The sequence below is a fragment of the Ambystoma mexicanum genome, chromosome 10 (genome assembly GCF_040938575.1).
Source record: "Ambystoma mexicanum isolate Mex_15411 chromosome 10, UKY_AmexF1_1, whole genome shotgun sequence".
NCBI classification, from domain to species: Eukaryota; Metazoa; Chordata; class Amphibia; order Caudata; family Ambystomatidae; genus Ambystoma; species Ambystoma mexicanum.
The window spans coordinates 1,075,861,715-1,075,882,676 of record NC_090932.1 but is presented as its reverse complement, the minus strand read 5'-3'; the positions used below and the strand labels follow the sequence as shown (position 1 = coordinate 1,075,882,676).

Here is a 20,962-nt window from a genome sequence, read left to right as displayed (position 1 = left end):
TACCGGCACTGGTCTCCTTACCGGTGCCGGGTATCCCTTACCGCCCACTTTGTAATGGCCCCCCACCATGTTTCTTTCTTGTGTTGTTTAAATCTAGTGTACCCATGACACCACTGCCTGTTCTTTACAAAGCGAGGCTTGGGTTCTCTAAGCCTCTTTTTCGTTTCTTGCTGCCACAGTCAGGATGGCAAATCAAAGATGGGGCTCAAAGATGTATTGCAAAAAACTCAACCATTTAACAAATGAGTTCTCGCAATCTGTTAAAAAATGGGATCTCTGTTGAACATTAGAGCTTCCACATTGAGGAACTCTGGTTCATGCTTACCTCCCAATGCGTTCTTCATAAAACCGCCTCTGTGTCTCAACTTGGCTTTTGAGGTCCAGGACCAGGTTCTGAAGTGAATGCTGGCTCTCTGGTTCTGCTGCTTGCTCTCTGCTGCCTGTCACTGGACTCTGAGCCTGTTGCTGCAAGATGAGGCTCGAGTCCTTCTCCACCTTTATGCTGACATTGCTGTGACTTTTGTTTCGTGGGCTGATGGCAGTCCTCTCTGCGTTTTCGGGCGGCATAGCGGGGACATTGTCGTAGGTGGACTTCCGGTGAAGATCAAGGAGGGAGGAAAACTCTTGTGACAGAGTCCGCTTGTGCCCACTGTTTAATGGTGGAAGTGGAGTGTTTCTTTCACCTTCAAAGGTGGATGCCCAGAAATCGCTACCAAATATGTCATCCTTGATGTCTGCGCTTTGGATCTCCTTTTGGGGCAGAGTGAAAGAACACTTCCTTGTGGGGAGTGTTTGTGTTCTCTTGCGTGGGCTGGGTTTCCAGTACCCGGGGTCACAGGTCCCTGCGTTCGATCCGGAATGGTCATTGGATTCTTCTCTCTGCAAAGCAAGCGCAGGCAATTTAAAACACTCAATTTCAACAGAAGTGCTATTTTTGGGTACTTTGTGTCCTCAACGAACTTAGTCTGAAAAAACAAGGAAACAGGCTAACCTCCCTTCTTCACGTGTATCAGTGGCTTGAAGCTTAATCCGTGCTAAGGTTGAAAAAAATCCAATGCACGTTTGTCAGAGATGTGTTAAAAAACAATTTAATATTCTATAATTGATACATAGAAAAAACATGTAGATGCTCAAGGGCCCGGTGTGCTTTATGAATGAATGAACAATACAATACAATATATGTGACTATACAAAAAACATAGAATACTGTCATTTTTTCCAAAAGCTTTGATATCCCATCTGCATGTTTAAAAACACCTTATCGTAATGTGGGGTTAGTATATAGCTGTGACGCAATTATCACAGTTGGAAAATGTTTACACCATTTCGGTTCTAGTGAACATGCCACCTAGGCACTCGTCCACACGTGATATAATTGCTGTACACCAATGAAGATGCTTTTTTATTGAGACAGGTTTTTCCTTTCTTTCTTTATTTATACATAAAACGTTTTTTCAGAACCACAGGACAAATTCCCTCTGGATTTTTGTGCAAATGTAATGATAATTACAAATGATTGTTGTGTACTGACAAAATTATAGCACATAGTGGAAAATACACAACCAAATCAATCAGAAACTGACATATATGATAAAATTGGTCAGACTGTGGGTCGACACATTGGGCCTAACTATGAGTCCAGCATTAGCCGTGCCGGTAAACCCAGCAGGCGGACGCCAGACTAGTGATGATTTACTGCTGCCTGACTTCCCAGAAATACTGGGGCATAACAGCCCTGGCGGTCCGGTAAATCTGGCGGCAGTCATTGTTAGTCCTATAGGACTGAAAGGGAATGGGGAGCATGGAAGCACAGGCACTGTTAATAACGGTGCCGGTGCTTCCATGAAAGCCTGTGGGCGGGTGCCGTACCGCACGCCAGGGCAGACCTGCCGGGCGTAAAGGCAACCCACCCGCAGACTTGTTGTTTCCGGACCGGCAAAGTTGTAATGAGGCCCATTGTGTTTCTAGCCCCTACTAAGGGACCTGCCTATCCTAGAAAATCTGAACTGTTTACAGGAGGGGCCTCCATCAGGACGTGGAGAGACTTGTCAGCATGCATCCTAACTGTTTGAACACTACCACATCCGTGCACCCTTGTGGCTGTCTTTTTTTAATATAATGGTTTTGTAGCTAAACTCTCAAGCTTCGTTTTCTTTCTTCTAACACGTCATTAGGGCACATTTCTTAATGTATTTTCTTTGAACGGATTAAATCTCCAACAGCTTCGAAAATTGCTTTTCTTCATAATCCAACTCGTCAGTGTTGGCGAAATGCCTAAAAAGTGATGGGAATAGCTTCTTTTAATGTTCTTTCGTTGCACCCCAAAGCGAGGGCAGAATAATGCTACCAAACCGTATAAATTCGTCGCACTCGAGCGTTCTTTTCACGAATGCCGAAATCCTTGAACTTAGTCCATGTGCTAGATGAAAGTAAAAACGTCACTTTCTCCTATTTACCACATTACTATCTCTAAATTACACAGATGTCTGACCCTCCCATGATTTAATCGCTATAACTGCTTCTTTAATCCAGATTTACAATCAGGAACACTGAGCCATACAGTATGGGTTTAGTATTAAAACATCAATGTATGCTGTTTTACAGCAAAAACGAATGTCTTATTACACATATGTGCGAGTTTGAAGGAGGTTTAGCTCACGCTGGCCTATACAACCCAGGATTATCTGCTCCCTTGTTCCACACTGCCTTGGCCCTATAAACATATCCTGGGCTGTCCCAAAAATATACACGAACCGGGTGTGTAGTGCCCCCATTTTAGCAAGCATTCTTATCCAACAGCTATCAACGTGACTGGTTGGGCTACTGGGATTGTGATTGTGTGCAGAAGTAATTTTCAACCAATAATTTCACATCGTTATTTTCAGAATTCACTTATAGATCAGCATTCTTATCCGCCCCCCCTTTGCAATCACCTTTTCTTTACTTACTCCTCCTATCTCCTCACCTACTACAACCATATCCACACACATTCCAACTTTTCTACAGAACTTTCTTACAATCGCTGCTAGGTTACGTTATCCTTTGCACCAATGATGCCCCCACCTCCCGCTCCCGCTTTCCTTCCCCTACAAAAAAATCACTCTCCAAAATGACTCTTCATCACCTATTCTAACTGTCTTATTCATTACTGTTTTCTATTGTATTTCAAATTTGCAAGACAACGTACTAATCATGTGAAATAATGAAATTCAAAACAATTTCACGAAAGAAATACAAATACATCATCAGAAGAATACACAATGTCGACACAAAGAACAATTAAAGCAATACAGGTTTTTAATTTAAGAGTTAACAGGACTTACAACTTCAAGATTCTATAGGCACATTCTGTAATTTTACTGTATTTAGGCAATCAAAATAAGACGAAACACGTGTAAACCATCGCGAAAAAGGTGATCACCTCGAAGACAGACCGCAAAATCTGACGCTAATGAAAATATCCTGACGATGTGCAATTTGTCTATCTCTTTATTACTACACAAACAGCAGGGACTTCTTTTTATTTACTTCCCATTTCTGGTTCAGTTCCTTAACTTGCAACTGCCCATGCCTTAGTTTAAAATACCAATCAATCATGTTTCCAACCTGGCAACTCATAGAGTTAGCAGTGCATACCAACAATTGGCACAGAGAGCATAAAATATGTACTGCCTTTTTCAGTTAATCTTTTGAGGTCAGACTGTGTAAAGATTGCTTTGGTCCAATGGACATAATTTTCTACCAGTTGTTCGCTTTCATAGTCAATCTGCACACAGTGCTGTATTGAGTACGTACACATTTGTCTCCGATTGGTATTCATAGAGCGCTTTCCCTAAAGCTCTGTACAAAGATTATAAAAACTGGTACCTCGATGATATGAGCGTAATGGAAATTCAGTGTTAGCGGCAGAGAAAAACAAAGTTAGATAACGTAAAGGGAGGAGAGAAGGAAGGCTTTAAGACATATGTGGGAAATATGGACAGAGGGGGAGAACGAATGCCGAAGGGCAAGGAGTTCCAGTGTTTAATTGTCAGAACGGGTGGAGGAGCGAAAGCAAGAAAGGACGCAAGGAGGTTTGAGGGACAGAGAGCAGGTAGAGAGGTTGAGATTTTAGGAAACTTGCAGGCATGTGGAGAAATACAAGAACAAAGAGATAAGGGAGACAAGGCCATGGATACATTTAAGTACAACAGAGAGGACATGAAAACAGAGGCGAGAGTCAAAAGAAGGAACTTAAATAGAGCAAAGAGAGGGAGATAGAGGAACAGAGGGAAGGGGGCACAAAACACTGATAGAAGAGCTAAAGACAGACCCAAGAGAGGTAAAATGGGATGAAGGAAGCCCTAGTAGGAAGGCAGAACAATAGTCCAAATGAGAATAAATAGAGGTAATAAGGAGCTTAATGGCCTGAAAAGACAGACAATGGCAGATGCGATAAACATAGCGAAGGTGGAATGTCCAGCTACAGGAAGTAGTAAACATATGATCGGGAAGAGATACAGAAGGGTCAAAGATGATCCCAAGATTGTGTGCCATGGTTGAGAAAGGAAGAAGGGTAGGGGGAAAGAAGGTACTGGAAGGGGGAGAGTTAGGGGATGGGGATGGGGAAGAGGCAGGGAAAAATAGATTTTATTTCTCTAAGAGGTCAAGGTAGTAGGGAGACATCCATGATTGGACAGAGGAAAATAGTGTGAGACTGTAGAATTGAGTCAGAGAGATAGCAAAATACAGAAAAATCTGAGAGTCATCAGTGTAAAAATGAGAGGAAAGAATAAAAAAGAGCGGAACAGAATGGATTGAAAAGAGTAGGGGGCCTAATACTGAGTCTTTAGGGACGCCATACAGGTGAAAATGTGCGAAAGAAGTGGTTCCAGCCAAATCAATAGGTATGGTTAGAAAGATGGGATTGATATCAACAAAATACACCCCCGAGGATACCTAGTGAGTGAAGGGAGGAGAATAAAATGTGAGGCCGACTGTGTCAAACTCAGCAGAAAGATCCAAGATTGAGAGGTGAGGAAGGATGAAACTTGAGAGTCGATGACTCCTTCAAGAAGTTTAGAAAGGAAAGGTAGAGAAGAAATGGGGTGGACGTTGGAAGGGGATGATATATCTAGCGATTGCTTTTTTTCAGAATGGGATGATAGCATCTTGTTTGATAGATGAAGGAAATGATTAAGTCACTTTAGAAGTATTAAGGATGCAGGTGAGATAAGAGATAATTTGGGGATATATTGATGGAAAGGGGTGGAATGGAGAAGAGAAATGGGGTGGAAGTTGGAATAGGATGATAGATCTAGCAATATTTTGTTGACTAGCATGGGATTAATAGTAGCTTGTTTAAAAGAAGAGGAAAGGATGACGTTGCTATAAAAATATGAAGGAGGCAGGTGAGATAAGAGATAATGTGGGGATACATTAATGCAATTAAGGATGAAGGTATGGGGCTGAGAAGAAAAGCTGTAGGATGAGCATGAGAAAGAAAAGGTCAGTCCATAAGGGGGGAAAGAAGAGAAGGACGGATGAATTGAGTGAGAAGTGGGCAAAGGTTTGGCAAGATTGAGGTAGGAGTATAGTGAGAAAAGGAGGCCACAGAGAAGAGACCTTAGTGGTGGGATAGTTAGCAAGTGAGTCAGAGAAAGGAGAGATGAGCTAGAGGGGTCAGGAGAAAAGAGCGTTCTGTTAAGGAGTCAGAACAGATAACGGGTTGATGAGAGAGGGAGACCGTAAGCAGAGAAAATGCTTTTTAGCACTAAGAAGTGAGGAATCATACAAGGAATAAAGAGCAGGGAGGTTCAAAAGATCGTAGGGGTCATGCTTTTCTTCCAGCGGCACTCAGCCTTTCGAAGAGAGGTAATGAGAGAAAGAAGGAAAGGGGTAGCCAATACTTTAAGCCTCTTCACGGCGACAAGCTTTATCTTGTTGATGACTTGGAACCGATCGTATTTGCAAGCAGTTCCACTGCCAAATATGACCTCGCATTCTTTTCACTGAAAACAACTTTGCTGAATTTCTTTGGCCAGTTTTATCACTTTTTTAAATGCAAAAAAAGCAGAGGGAGACCCCCCACACCTCCACTCTATCCTCCTACTCCCGCTTCTATATACAAAATGCAAACTTACTATCTGTAGTTGTGTGGTTAAAATCAAGTAGCAAAAAATATTCAGCAAAGTTGCACTTGGCAAAAGTGAGGAATTTTGTAACCGAAGGTTTATTGCTTGGCCAAACATAACAAAAATCTGTTGATCATCCATAGATGAAGAGTGTATGAGTTCAGACTCCAGAGCCTCCATACAAAGAGCCTTCACTGGAGAGTCTGTCAGTCTCAGAACTGAATTTGGGGTGGAAGGCAGACTGGTAATAACGGATTGTGGCAGTCTCAGTACTGTATTTTGGGTCAAAGCCAGGCTGGTAGTCACAGAAGAGGCAGAGTTGTTCGAATTTAGCTAACAGTTGGGTCCTTTTTCTATGAGATTCCTGCTGAACTTGGTGCTTTGATGGGTCTGTAGTTAGCTAGGTTATACAGGTCAAGTGCAGGCTTCTATAAGTGGGGTCATAAGAGACCTGTCTTGGGGGCATCTGGGAATGTGCCCTCCTTGAGGGACTCGTTCACACTGCTGAGGAGTGCACTGAGAACTGGACCTGGGAATTCTTTAATAATGGAAGCAGGGATGACATTGTCCATGTAAGCAGTGGGTGTGAGGAGGCAAGCGCATCCGGGATATCCTGGGGGAAAGCGCAGTCAAGTTGGTCCAAAGGCAGTGTACAGGAGGGGATGAATAGCAGACCTTTGTCCAACTTGGAGGTTTCAATGAGAGTTATATGATTTTGTTAATTTTGCTGATGAAGACGATATTGATGCTGTCACATTTTACTTGTGAAGCTGGCACCTCAGGTCGGTTGTGGGCTAGGCACAGTGCTTGACATCTTCGAATAAGGATTTGCTCATGTTAGTAAGCATCCTTAGCCTTGGTGATCATGTGTCTGCTGCTGTGTGCAGGGATTTGAGATCATCAACGCTACGCTTTTTGCACCACTGCTTTTATAAAGATCTGACCAAGTGGTTATTGGAGGCAACCTCTGGTTTGTAGTATGCCATGGAGAGTTTGGTTTTGGTGTGACTCGGTTTAGGGGTATGTGGGCATTGACTACCTCCTTAGAGGAGTGGTTGAATGATTCCAGAAGGACTGTGGTATCTTCTGTGATATATAATGTCTCAAAGATTGCCTCTAGGGTGGCCAATGGGAAGTTCTTCAAAGAACGACATTCAATCACTGGGCATTCACCCTGGCCTTTATTTGGCAATGATGTGTGAGACAAGAGTAGAGGGAGAATGGCCCGGTTAGTCTAGTCAAGAGGGATTTGCGATACAGGAAATGAGTGGGAAGGAGACAAGGACGAGTGTGTGGTCTTTGAAATGTGGTGTGGAGACTATGATTTGTTTGTGGTCCATGGGGTTGGTCGGGGAGAGTAGCGTATAGAGAAGGAAATCATTAGTGAGAAGAGAAGTTTGGAGAGAACCTGAGTGAGAGGGATTAAAAAGACCTGGTTGTTTGTTAAGGCATTACCATAAAGGGTCAGTCGATCTCATGCATGACTGATTTTCCTGTGCAATGAGTGTGTTGGATGCCGTTACCATGAGGTAGGAGTATGTTGAACATGTGGGAAGAGTCGGGTGTGAACCAGATTTTAGTGATAAAGCGGACATCAAGATCATTGTAGAATATGAAGTCCACGATGCCAGTGGTACGAGAAACTGCAGAGCGGGTGTTAATCAGCATAAGGGGTGAGTGCTGGTAGTTGGGAGTTTGTTGTAGGGTTGTACAGGGGTTGTTTATGACATTTGAGAAGGTAGCTGCTTAGGGCAGCATTTTGTTGCTTTGCTGAATGAACCCCATAGAAGAACCCCGTATGCGAAGTGCTGCCTTCTCCGCCCCCCTATCAACGTGCGTTAACCGCCATCTACAGGAAACCCTTTCCCACATGGTTACTAATGCATAAACTCTGAAATCCACTGACAGCATCACATAATCGATGCCTATACATACTCCCTACTCGCCCCACTGTGAACTCTGGAACTAGGGACCTTCACTTCCGCCCACAATCACTCTTCAGCCGCCTATATTCATGAATCCATGCCTAGCGTCCAGCTTTGTGTGAACTTTTAAACACAAGTGAACCTCTCCACTTTATTGTACCTATATACGCAGGCACCCCCTTACCCAACGTGAACTCTAATCGTAAGTAAATACTGTTTTGCACGTGCATTTTAGGCCTACTTTTGATTTATTGAACCGTGTCTGCACATGTATTTTAGCCCTACTTTTGATTTATTGAACCCTGTTTGTACATGCATTTTAGCCTTACTTTTGATTTTTGAATTTAGGTGAACTCTGTTTGCACATGCATTCTAGCCTTACTTTTGAATTCTGAATTTAGGTGAACCCTGTTTGCACATGCATTTTAGCCCTATCCTTGATTCTTGATTTTAGGTGAACCCTGTTTGCACATGCATTTTAGCACTATCCTTGATTTTAGAATTTAGGTGAACCCTGTTTGCACATGCATTCTAGCCTTACTTTTGAATTCTGAATTTAGGTGAACCCTGTTTGCACATGCATTTTAGACCTATCCTTGATTTTTGAATTTAGGTGAACCCTGTTTGCACATGCATTCTAGCCTTACTTTTGAATTCTGAATTTAGGTGAACCCTGTTTGCACATGGATCTTAGCCCTATCCTTGATTTTTGAATTTAGGTGAACCCTGTTTGCACATGCATCTTAGCCCCATCCTTGATTCTTGAATTTAGGTGAACCCTGTCTGCACATGCATCTCTGCGCAGATTCTAACCTATATCTAGCGTGCCTGCATTAGTAATGTGCGCTTAGGTTGCCCGACCTACACTAATCCACCATTATGTATCTGCCACTATTCTACACAGTTCTACTCAGAACCATTCTCCACTCTATTACCTCTCATAACATGAACCCAGCTCAATTACAAAACCAGCTACCTCATAGTAATGTACCCCCGGAGCTAGCTAACATGACCATTAAACCATGCAGCCTCCAACAGCGGAACTTTAGACTCTGCGCTAGACTCCCAAGAATTTATGACCCTTTAGCCATTATCCAACCTGCCTCTAATTACAACAAGTACACCCTGTCTACCACTAGCACTCCATAACACACAGTCACCACCGGCCTACACCGACTACAACTCAACAGTCGAATCTTTAGAGACACCCCTTCCCCCATATGCCAACATAAAACCCAAACGCCTTCTGACCCACTCGCCCCACTTGGAATAAAGGGCACCCTATTAAATGCTTGCTCTATGGTAGCCCATGGCACCGAAATAGCGGACACAATCCAAAATGAGAACTTGGACTTCCTGGCCATCACGGAATCCTGGCTCCATCCCGTAGTAGGACCAGTCATCATGCTAGCCACCCCAGACAACTACACTCTTACATGCATAGATCGCACCACGTCTAGAGGCGGCGGCCTGGCTATAATTGTCAAAAACAACTTAACCCTCAGACTCTCCACACCCCATAAAACTAAATCTTGTGAATCCCTCACAGCTAAACTCACTACTGCCAATAATCAAACCATCATCATCCACCTGATATATCGCCCACCAGGTCCTATAGGCTCCTTTGAGGAAGACCTCACAAACCTATTATCTGACAATCTAAAGAACTCCACACAAATCCTCATCCTAGGCGACTACAACCTTGGACTTAACGACCCACGTGACCCCAATGCCCTACAAATCAATAACACCCTGGACGAACTAGGATTCTCCCAAAAGATTACAGAGCCAACACACATCAAAGGAAGGACCCTCGATTGGATCGCCGCACATAACTGCCCAATTACTATCACATCTATAATGCCCAAGTTATGGTCCGACCACTACATGGTATCCTTTACCTTAGAAGCCACCACGCCTACCAACAACAGCACCCTAGCCCCCAGTGCACCTACTAGAAACAAAAACAATATCACTGTTGAAAATATCATCCCCCTTATCCTCCCTACTTTGAATTCCATTTCAGATCAGTCTGACCCAGCCTCCAAGGTAGAAATATTCAACGAGGTGATGCTTGCCTCCCTGGACACTATTGCACCACTGAAAATCAGGAAGAGCAAACCCTGCAAACACCTAAATACCTGGTTCACACCCCTACTGAAAGACATTAGACAAAAGAAATGTCTAAGCGAAAAGATCTGGAGATCAGACCCCTCAGACACTAACAAAAACAACTTGAAGAAATTAGCCACCCTCTACAAAAAAGAAATTATCTTAGCGAAGCAAACTTCTTACAACACCCGTATCACTCAAGCCAAATCTAACACAAAAGAACTGTTTGCCATCCTGAAGGAAGTAGAATCCCCCACACAAGCGCCTGACTCCTGCCTCAAGGACAAGAATTGGTGCACAGGCATCCAAAATGCCCTAACCAACAAGATAACCATGCTTCAGGCGAAGATTAATAATAAAAAAGTGTCCATTACTGCCCCAAACACTATTAACACAGGCCCTGCCATAAACCCACCTCCGACTTTGAAACCGCTGGACAGCCCCTCCTTCTACTTTCGCAAAGTCTCCACCAAAGAAGTCGAGAAAGTCATCCTCACCCTTAAACCCTCTAACTGCTAGGGTGACCCATGTCCAGCCCAAATCATAAAAGATGCCGCCCGCGAACTCTCACCTTTCATAACTAAACTAATAAACGCCTCTTTCACATCAGGCACCATACCCAGCAACCTGAAACATTCCTGGGTCCTCCCCCTCCTCAAAAAGCAAACTCTGGACCCCTCCATCCCAACCAATTACCGCCCCATTACCACTGTGCCGTTCCTATTGAAAATTCTAGACAAAGTGGCCTACCAACAAATTCAACACCACCTGGAACTAAACCACCTCCTACGAGTCCGACAGTCCAGTTTCAGACCACAGCACGGCACCGAGATTGCACTCCTAGACCTTCAGGCACAAATAGACTTACTAAGAGACAATGGCACGACCTCACTCCTACTACTCCTTGACCTCTCTGCCGCTTTCGATCTGGTAGACCATGCAATACTATGCAATCATCTGGTCACGGCAGCCTGCTTCTCCCAGGAAGCAGTCGCATGGATCCAGTCTTTCCTAGACAATAGGACAATGTGAGTCTTCTCTCCAGTAGCTGCTGCTGACCCTGCACCCATTACTTGCGGAGTGCTCCAAGGATCCTGCGTATCGCCCACCCTCTACAAAATCTTCACAAAGCCCCTTTTCGATGATCTAGACGGTCTTGGTATCACCTACACCAACTATGCAGACGATACACAGATCCTCATCCCGCTGATGGGAGATTATGACAAGGATTTGGCCTTTGTGAACAGAGTCTACCTCATCATCCAGGCATGGATGGCCGCTCACGGTCTTTGCCTGAATGATGACAAAACTGAACTCCTCATTCTAGACACCTCTTCCAACATCAAAAAACTGGGCACCAACTATGACTCCTTCATAATTGATAACAACACCATCACTGAAACCAAAGTAGTTAAAACCCTTGGTTTTTACATAGACTCTACGCTTACATTTGATAAACAAGTGAATTCTATGGCCTCAGCCACCTCCTATACCTGCAAGCTAATTAGAGCAGCCAAGCCCTTCCTCTCACCTAACAACTGTGTCATTCTAGCAAGAGCATTAATCCTGTCGAAACTAGATTATTGCAACGCCCTCTACCTAGGCAGCAACAAATACATCACCTCTAAAATTCAAACATTGCAAAATAATGCCCTGAGAGCCACCCTAAACTTCCCTAAAAATGCCCACATATCAGACCTTAGGAGATCCACTAACTGGCTATCTACTAAAGACAAAATCCTCCTCAAAACAGTCTCCCCCACCCATAAATGCCTCAACCATGCAGCCCCGCAATACCTCATAGACAGATTCACCAGACAAACAGCCTCCCGTCCCTTACGAAAAGCGAACTCTAACCTCCTGTTAGTACCCAGATTTAAACTCACCAAATCTGGTGGGAGCAGCTTTGCTGTCAAAGCGGCACAACTGTGCAACTCCCTCCCAACTGATTTAAGGGAAGATCTCCCGTACCAGCAATTCAGATCCAACCAGATCCAATGGCTAAAAGTTCATGATGTTTAACCTCGCGCTACTGCCATTTGGGATCTCATGTATATTCTATATATGTGCTCTGTTCTATTAATCTGTCAACTCGGCATTCTTGTAAGCCTATTGTACATACTTGTATGATCCTTTGACACCACATGTCTACAGCACTGTAACCGCAGCTGTATTCCTTGTTTATTTGTAACATGTAACCTAAGTTGAACAACCCTCTTTCTGCCTTTGCGCCCGAATACCCCCAGGTCTGGTGCGCAATACAAATAAATAAACAAACAAACAAACATGGAGATGTGCTGTAGTGGTAGGAACATATGGTGATGTCCACCTGGTGTGCGAGGGACAGAAAAACTGACCCTGGGCTTGAACAGGTACAAATAGACAAGCACCTTGTATTGTTTGTAATTTGCTGAGGACATTGGTGTTGGTGACACCTAAGGAGGACTGGTGAAATAGGCTGTGGGTGGGTCTGTGGAGTGGCAGGGCCTGGTCATGTGAACAGCAGCCTCCTCAATGCTATCTGTCTGGAGATGAGCTGGAGCCCTAATCTAGCTGCCCTGAAGGTTGGTAACTGGTTGTGGGTGCGAAAGTGGAGTGACAGGGCCTGGTCAATTGATCAGCAGCCTCCTCAACACTGCCTACCTAGAGCTGGGATGGAGCCCTAATGTAGTCCCCAGGAAGGTGAGAAACTGGCAATGGGTTCAGCAGCGGAGTGGCAGGACTTGTTCACGTGACTAGCAACCTCATCAACACTGGTTGCCTGGAGCTGGCTGGAATCCTAATGTAGCCGCTGAGAAGGTGGAAAACTGACGGTGGGCAGGGCAGTGGTGTTGGTCACGTGACTAGAAGCCCCCTCAATACTGTCTGCCAGGAGACCTCCTGGAGTGCTTATGTAGCTGTGGGGAAGGTCGGAAACTGGTGGTGTGCGAGGCAATGAACTGGCCGGCCCAGTGACTTGGCCAGTAGCCTCCTCAACGCTGTCTGTCTGGAGCTGAGTTGGAGCCCTAATGTAGCTACTAGGAAGGTGGGAAACTGATGGTGGGCAGGGAAGCTAAGAGGCAGGGCAGGGTCAAGTGACCAGCATTCACTTCAACACTGTCTGCCTGAAGTTGTGCTGGAACACTAAAGTAGCCATCAGGAAAGCGTAAACTGGTGGTAGGTGGAGCAGGATAGTTGCAGAGCCTGGTCACGTGATCAGCATCTTCCTCGATGTTGTCTGCCTGGAGCTGGGCTGGAGCCCTAATGTAGGCCTGGAAAAGTGGGAAACATGTGGTGGGTGGGGCAGCGAAGTGGCAAATAGGATTAGTGCAACAATCCCCTCATCTGGCCCCAAATGTCCTTGTTCATCTCTCTTTAGAGCATGTTGCCACTCGCACTCTGTTCAGCCTACCCTGTGTCGAACATGTCTCCACTTTTTATCAAGATGCACAGAGCTCTCAATTTAAATTAGGGTACTGTACAAATGTTTCCATCCATACCCTGGAATTCCCTTTCTGACCCAGACCATCTCCTTCAACCCTTCAATAGTCTCCTCCTGACACATTAGCTGCACAACCGTGCAGACACATGTTCAGCCAGTTCATCCTTCTGCCTCCTAGTTGCTGATAATCCCTAACCAGAGTGTAATATATGTATGTATTCCATGTGAACATGCAGCAATGTTATTTTATTAGCCCAATGTCAGGGGGATCTGGAAGCTCCTAATTCATCCCATGCTACCTTCTGTGAAGGAAGGGGAAGCCCTTTGCCAGAGGCACCATGTTGTCTCAGGCTGCAAACAAAAGGAACATGTTGCCAACAGGAAAGGGTCTCAAATGGTGGAAACAATCCAAAGAGAATAAAGGCTGCAAGGGCCAAACTGGAGTCTTTGAAGGTATCCTTTTGCCAAGAAAGTGGCTGTTAGGCCTCATTTTACATGTATTACAGATCACACGGGAGCCCTTTTTAGTGCAACCTTCACTTTATTCCTCCTCCTAACTTCTGTCCTCCTTCTTCCCTTGTCCCTCCCTTTCCTCCCGCTCCCTCCCATAGACTTGAGTCCATGGCTCTTAAAGGGGTAGTGTTCCCATTCCCTGGTAACACCTCCCCCCACTTAACATGAAACTTCCCAGGCTACATTTGCTCAACCAGCCGCTGGGGTCTCCTTATGGTCCGATGAGGCCTACCGGGTGATTCGCGGGTCTTGCACGCATTTCCTGGTTGTGATGTTTCGCATGCCTCTTCACCCCCTGCTCCCTCCGTCTCGGCCGCCTCTTCTTCCTTTTGTTCCGGTTCCTCCAGGTATAACTCGTGGAGGCGGGAGGCCTTTGGCGGCATCTCGCCGTAGCCCCTTGTTGTGGTTATCACTGGTCCTTTGTCCCCTGTCACTAGGAGGGGATCTGCGCGGTCTTGTGTGTCCCTCATTTTGTATTGTCTCTGGCACTCTATGGCAGTTTCCTTGACCGGGAATTGTGGCGTTTCAGCCTTTCGTTTGTGGTCTGCCCTTTCCTTGGCTTCTCTTGTATCTCCCGCATCTTGCTCAGGCGTGTAGTCCTTCACCTGGGTAACTTTGAATGATCTGTTCTGGATGTTGATAAGGGCACGCTCTAGTGCCGTCCTGTGGCTGAGACGGCTGCGCCCTATGGCGGGACTCGGTACCATGTGGATGACGGCGGGTACTCTGCGGTCTCCACGGGTTGGGTCGCAGTGTGACTGTCCTTTTGGCTGTACCGGCTGTGCTGTTCCTCACTGGAATATGTGGGATTGGGACTTGCCCAGGGGGTATGCTTCCTCTCTGGTTTGATGACGTTGCTCGTTCCTGACATTGACTGTGGCCTCCGCGTGCGTCCCCTGTTTCTGCATCTCGTAAGGCCCTAGGTGTTCATATGACTCGCGTTCGTCTCGCAGGATGGGTGGAGGGTGTGCGCTGTACTCCTGCTCCGGTCCGTACCTCCCTGTGCGACTTAACTCTGGGTATAGTGGGTGCTCATGCCTGCATGGTCTGGGTGGGTCGATGTTCGGAGTCACTTGTGGTGATGGGGTGTGATGGGTCTGATGGCGCGATTGCTCAGTATTGATGTCCACTCTCTTGGTATTGAAGGCAGCATGTATGGTTGCTATCCCTGGGCCTTTGACCCACGTGCGTGTGTTGCTCTGCGCATGTTACTGGCTGTTGGGGCACGTTTTGCTACTCCTTGTAGTTTAGCAGTACTTTGTTTTGCTTGCCTTGGTAACTTAGTGGGTTTATTTGGTGGTGTATGTCTCACCGTGCTATTCTCCACCGCCCTGTGTGCGTTGGAGGTTGTTGCAGCGTAGGATCAATGGTGAGGTAGCAGTATCTCCCCCTTTGTGCAACTTTCGACAGAGCATTGGAACGTCGGTCCGTGTACCTTGCTGCGCTGTCTTTAGCGCACCTGTGGGTGCTGTGGGGTATGGGCCTGGGGCGTGGGTGGGGTATGGAGAACTCCTGCTTAATTGTGATGGATTCCCGGGCGTTGGGAGATCCGTTAGTGTTTTCCACTGCGCTCTTGCTCTAAGTCGGCCTGCTGTTTGTGCGTTTTTGGGTGTGGCTTGTAGTAGCCCTGGGGCTTGTGGGCTTATGTTGCCTCCTCACGGTTGTTGGCGTGGCTCCTTATTGCTTTGTCTACTTTGCACTGCGGATGTGAGTGCCTTCTGGTCTCAGTAGTATGGCAGGTGGGTATGTTCCTCTTCCCCTTTGGGCTGAGTTACATCTTCACCTTGTTTGGGCGTCCCTCTCAGGCTGCAGGCGTAGCTTGCTAATTTCCCCCTCCGGTCGCGCTCTGATCCTCCTTACCTCCTTGTCTCCTGCACTGCCGCTGGTGTGCACGTGGTTTTTGCACTGGCTACCCCGTAATCAATGTCCCTCCACCTGTGGGTGCGTGGGTGGAGTCCCGATCCACTGCTCTCTGCTGGACTTACTGTCATTTGGGTTGGGCACCGTCTGGTGCTACTCCATTCTTGCTGTGCAGGTTATGTGTGCTTCGTCTGCTGGCACACGGGCCACTGCTCAGCTGAGCTCATTATTCAGTGGCGCACTCTTTCCTCCGCTGAGGGCCTCACTGCTGGGCATTCTGTTCCTGTCGTCCTGTCAGGCCGTGGTAACGTGTCGCTGTCCTTGCTGCTGGGTGATCCGCACCCGCCCCTCTGCTGGGATCCGCGTCATTGATTGACGTCGCCCGCATCACTGCCACCGCCGGCCCCTGCTAGGGACACTGGGCCTGTCGTCACACAGCTGGGCTCCCTCAGCCCACCATCTTTCTGCTGGACTCTCCGACCCTCCTCCACACCGGGTGTCACGTCCCTCCTCACTGCTGGGCGCTGTTCGCCCGACGTGTTGCCGTGCCACGTCTGCTGGGCTTCCTTCACCCTCCTACCATCCACGCTGGACACGACATGGCATTCGTCGACCTCGTCCCAGTTGTTAGGCCTCATTGTACATGTATTACAGATCACACGGGAGCCCTTATTAGTGCAACCTTCACTTTATTCCTCCTCCTAACTTCTGTCCTCCTACTTCCTTTGTCCCTTCCTTTCCTCCCGCTCCCTTCCCTCCCATAGTCTCGAGTCCTTGGCTCTTAAAGGGGCAGTGTTCCCATTCCCTGGTAACAGTGGCATTAGCATAAAGGAGCAGAGGAAGTGCAACGCATTTGCAGATGTAAAAAAGGCATGCCCAACGATGCAATCATGACACAGTGATAAACCTTTAAAGCATACCTCTCACATGCAACGGTTAAGCCAAAAAGTTGTTAGGTGAGCCACTTCCTGCTTTAAAAATGCATATGATGATTGGATAATTTACTGTCTCTGTACAATTAGTCTATGTTATTATCATGTAAACTGAAATTATTATTATTTTGTATATATTTCTCTAGAGTTACTGTGATTGACACAACGAACAACAACAGCCCCTGATGAAGAGAACATTTTTTTCTCGAAACGCGTTGGGCATTTGCTCTTTAAAAATAAATCCTGATTGGACAACCAACTCTCTTTTGAACTGATTAATAGACTTTGACGTTAAACGGATACTGTGAACTATTTTGTTGCTCAATTGTATCTTATTTTGAATTACTATGTTGTTACATCTAACTTTCAATTGATTTACTCTATGTACTCCTATTCCCCTCTTGGGAATATACCTTCATTCAGCTTGTTTAAGCGATTAATAGAGTGCAGGGGACGGGAGTTCCCTATTAGGGTTCTTTTTTAGACTTCTTGACACAGACAACTATAACGTGTTCTATTTATGTCAGAAAGCAAAGCTATGACTCATAGACCCCATCCTAACAGTGAGACCAAAAGCGCCATCTGCTTCTACGCCTGAGAATAAAGCACTGAGTCCAAGACCACCATGAGGGTTCCAACACCTGTGTGTATGACCTGCTGGACTCAGCTCACCTCAACGTTACACTGGCTTGGATTACCTGAGCGCCACACCAGGAGCCATCCTGGAACATTGTCAGATCTCGAAAACCGCTAGCAACCTTCTGGACCGACTGCCAAGGCATGACACGAAATGCTGCAATATGCATGAAATAGAGAATGCTTGAATCATTTTCTGGCTTCTCTTGCATAGTAGTTCTCAAATCTATTGCCTAAGTACTATTCCAACCATAAGTCATTTGAGCGTGCAAAATACATTAAAACTAGTAGATTTGTGTATGGTATGGCAGCATATTATATGCATGAAAGCAGAAGTGGCCTAGGGCTTTTTCTATTTTGTACAATGTATGCAGCACCCTATTCATTCAAGCAGTTCGGGCTGGTGTAGGTCAAAGCACTCACTTGAGTCTCACCCTCGTGTTGGGTCCAGTGCCTGCTGAAACCATGGGCCAGGCCACAAGCCCATTCTATTACACAACTTCCGTTCTTTTATCCTTCGAGGCCAAGATTGTGAATGGTAAAGAACCACTCTAGGATGTCATGAAAGAGGGAAACATCATTGGTGGACAAGATCCCCGCAAAGGCGTGTGACACACTTGTCTGCAGCTGATTCTCTTTGACTGATCATTGGCGGCTGGTGAATGTTTTAATTGGAGGGTTGTAAATATTTGCCACACTCATGCGAGAGCACCCAAGTGCAGGAAGGGAGCCAAAGCAAACCACAGGGGCACCTTAGGGGTTCTCTGGCCGAAGACATTTCTTGAATAATGGGTTAAAATTGTGTATGGTATAGCGCATTTTCTGTGAAAAATTGGGTGAAAATCCAGACATTTTGCAATCGGTTTTGAAGAGTAACTCATGAAAAAATCCATTAGATGCAAGTCACCAACAGTGCACAGGAGCATTTCTCAGTGCATTTTCATGATGCCTTTTCCCACAATATATGCCAGTATAAAAACATTTTCAAGCTGGCTCTGCCCATATATGTCCATGCTGGTGGCATCAATATATCCCAGTGTTCCCACAAAAGAACATGCTCATATTTACTTTGGCAGTAATTATATGATAAGAAAACATGTCCAAGTTGGCTCTGTCAATATATGGCAGTAATTGCACATATTAATATATTCCAGTTGGCTTTGCCGTTAAAAATGACATGCTGCAAAAAGAACACATGTCCAAACTGGCTGCACCAATGTAGGCCAGCCTAGACATGTAATAACACTTACCATGTTTTTTTTAATCATAGGTGGCCAGTAACAAAAAGCCCAATGCACAGTAAGATACTATAGCTAGACAGGCTGTACCAACATGCCACACAATAAAACGTATCATGCTTACTTTATAAGAATAATAACTTTATTTTGATATAGTCCAAAATTTGAACTTTACACAAACTTAAAGATAAAACATAAGAACACAGAAGCATAATAACGTAGCCTAAAATATTGTAAATATAATAAAATACAAACCAAATGTTATTATGGTACACAGTGTCCCTGGCGAGACCAAAAGTAAGTGCAAAAGACAAATGCACAAATGCGGATACGAATACAAATACAAACACAAGTACAAGTGCCATCTATGAATAGCTCTCCATGGTTCCAAAGCCCCCTAGGTCCTTGGGCACTTGAGTCAGGAAGGAGAGTCTTAACGTGTGACCATACCCTAAAAAGGGCAAGGTGAAATGCCAAGAATTCAGAGTTAAGACATAGATCCCAGAAGGACTCCCCTGTGATAGCCTCATATCTATGTACCCAAAGGGTAAGGACATGTCTGGTTGAATCCAGAGATCCTGGTCATTCACAGATTTGACAGGCATATCTTTCTTGTTAGTGTAAGTCCATTCGATCTCTGCAAAGAGGGAGTCATTCAGCTGTTTAAAGTTTAGCCCTCACGGGTACCTCTCAGCATCGTAGCTGCCACCAGCCAAAGCTAGCAGTTTGCAGGAAGGGGCAGATCATGCTTTTAAATAGAAAGAGCCTCTCGCGCGCAGGGCTATGCCTCTCATGGAGATAAGACCCAGCTCCAGGAGCAGATACTGCATTGAGCATGATGGACCTAGCCCCAGAACCGTTCACCAGTAATGGGTTTCATGTAATAATGTCGCCACAAAAATATCACCATACAAAAATATCGCCGGAAATGGTCGTTTTTTGTGGCGACATTATTGCATGGAACATGCGGGGGACACCCCGCAACCCCAAATGTTTTTTGCCCCTGTCGCCATATATATGGTCACAAAATAATATCGCCACAACATTTTCCCGGCGATATTATTTACGGTGACCATATATGTGGCGATATTATTACCTGATACCCAGTAATGGCCCTCCAATGTATTTAGCCAATATAGATCCTGCATAGCCAAAGCTTCCATGCTTACTTTATCAAACATGCCCAGTAAAAAATGTCATGTCACAGTATGAAATGGCTAGACTGGCTGCACCAAAATGCCAGGTTATCCACTGTGACAGGACCAGAGTTGTGGCCCTGTCAAAGGTGGGGTGTGGGGAATGAGAGCCGGAAGCCCACCCCATCCAAACATGGGTGTCTGTATGCAGGCAGGCCCCTGTCCCACCCCTTCTTACCGGCAAAGATGATGACCTCTGGGCCGAGGATGGAGAGGGGCAGACACTCCATGATGAGGAGGTCGCTGACGGCAGGACTAGAAAGGGCTCCGCCGCATCCCGCAAGAAACCGCTGTGGCATCCCTGTCACAGGATACCATGAATGTGGCAACACCGGCTGCAGGACGCAGCTAAGGAAGACGCAGCACCAAGTGATGCTGCATCCCTCGCAAAACCGGCCAGCGAAGGAGCACAGTTCCAGCTGATAAGTGTCAGCTGGAGCACATGCAGAAACAAGTCCCCACTAACCCACCAGGGAATATTTTTTTAAAAAGAAAAGGATCCTGGGGAAGGTCTTGAAAATCCACTCTACCACCAGGGATTTCCTATAGAATAAAAGACTGCAGGAAGGCCTTAACCCTATGCCACCATGGACAATATCTTTATTTTAAAAGGGTCTGCAGGCCATAAGGACTCCAGAACCTGGGGACCCCAACAGGGCCATGTTAGAAGTCCGCCCATGGCTTTCCCCTGTCACATCCCTTGGAGGCAAGAAAGTGATTGGACAGGGTACGTAGCCAATCATGGGAGGGGGTAAGGTATTTAAGGAGGTTTGTGCGAGTGTGGGTTAGTTGGATGACAGGAGACAGAGGAGGACGTCCAAGAGACCAGAGGAGGCGGGAGTGACTGGAGTGTGGAGCGTATTGTTAAGGAGGGGCCTGTAGAGTGTTTGTGTGAGCGAGAGAGGAAACATGGGGCCTCCTTTTGGAACAGCATCCCTGCCACCTTGAAACTTGAGGAGAACCATCTCTGGTTCTGGAAGCAGCTCAAGACCTTCATGAGGGGGACTGAAGGAAAT

The 20,962-nt window shown here is 45.9% G+C and overlaps 1 protein-coding gene across 2 annotated transcripts in view; it reads right to left on the bottom strand.

Moving 5' to 3' along the window:
• The window catches only part of ARHGAP25 (Rho GTPase activating protein 25), a 624,418-nt gene that overhangs the window by 9,600 nt on the left and 593,856 nt on the right, over positions 1-20,962 (bottom strand). For both annotated transcript variants that reach the window (XM_069618880.1, XM_069618881.1), the window contains one exon: positions 326-879. In XM_069618880.1, the coding sequence (XP_069474981.1) occupies positions 326-879 (554 nt within the window). The remainder of the gene's footprint in view (positions 1-325; positions 880-20,962) is intronic.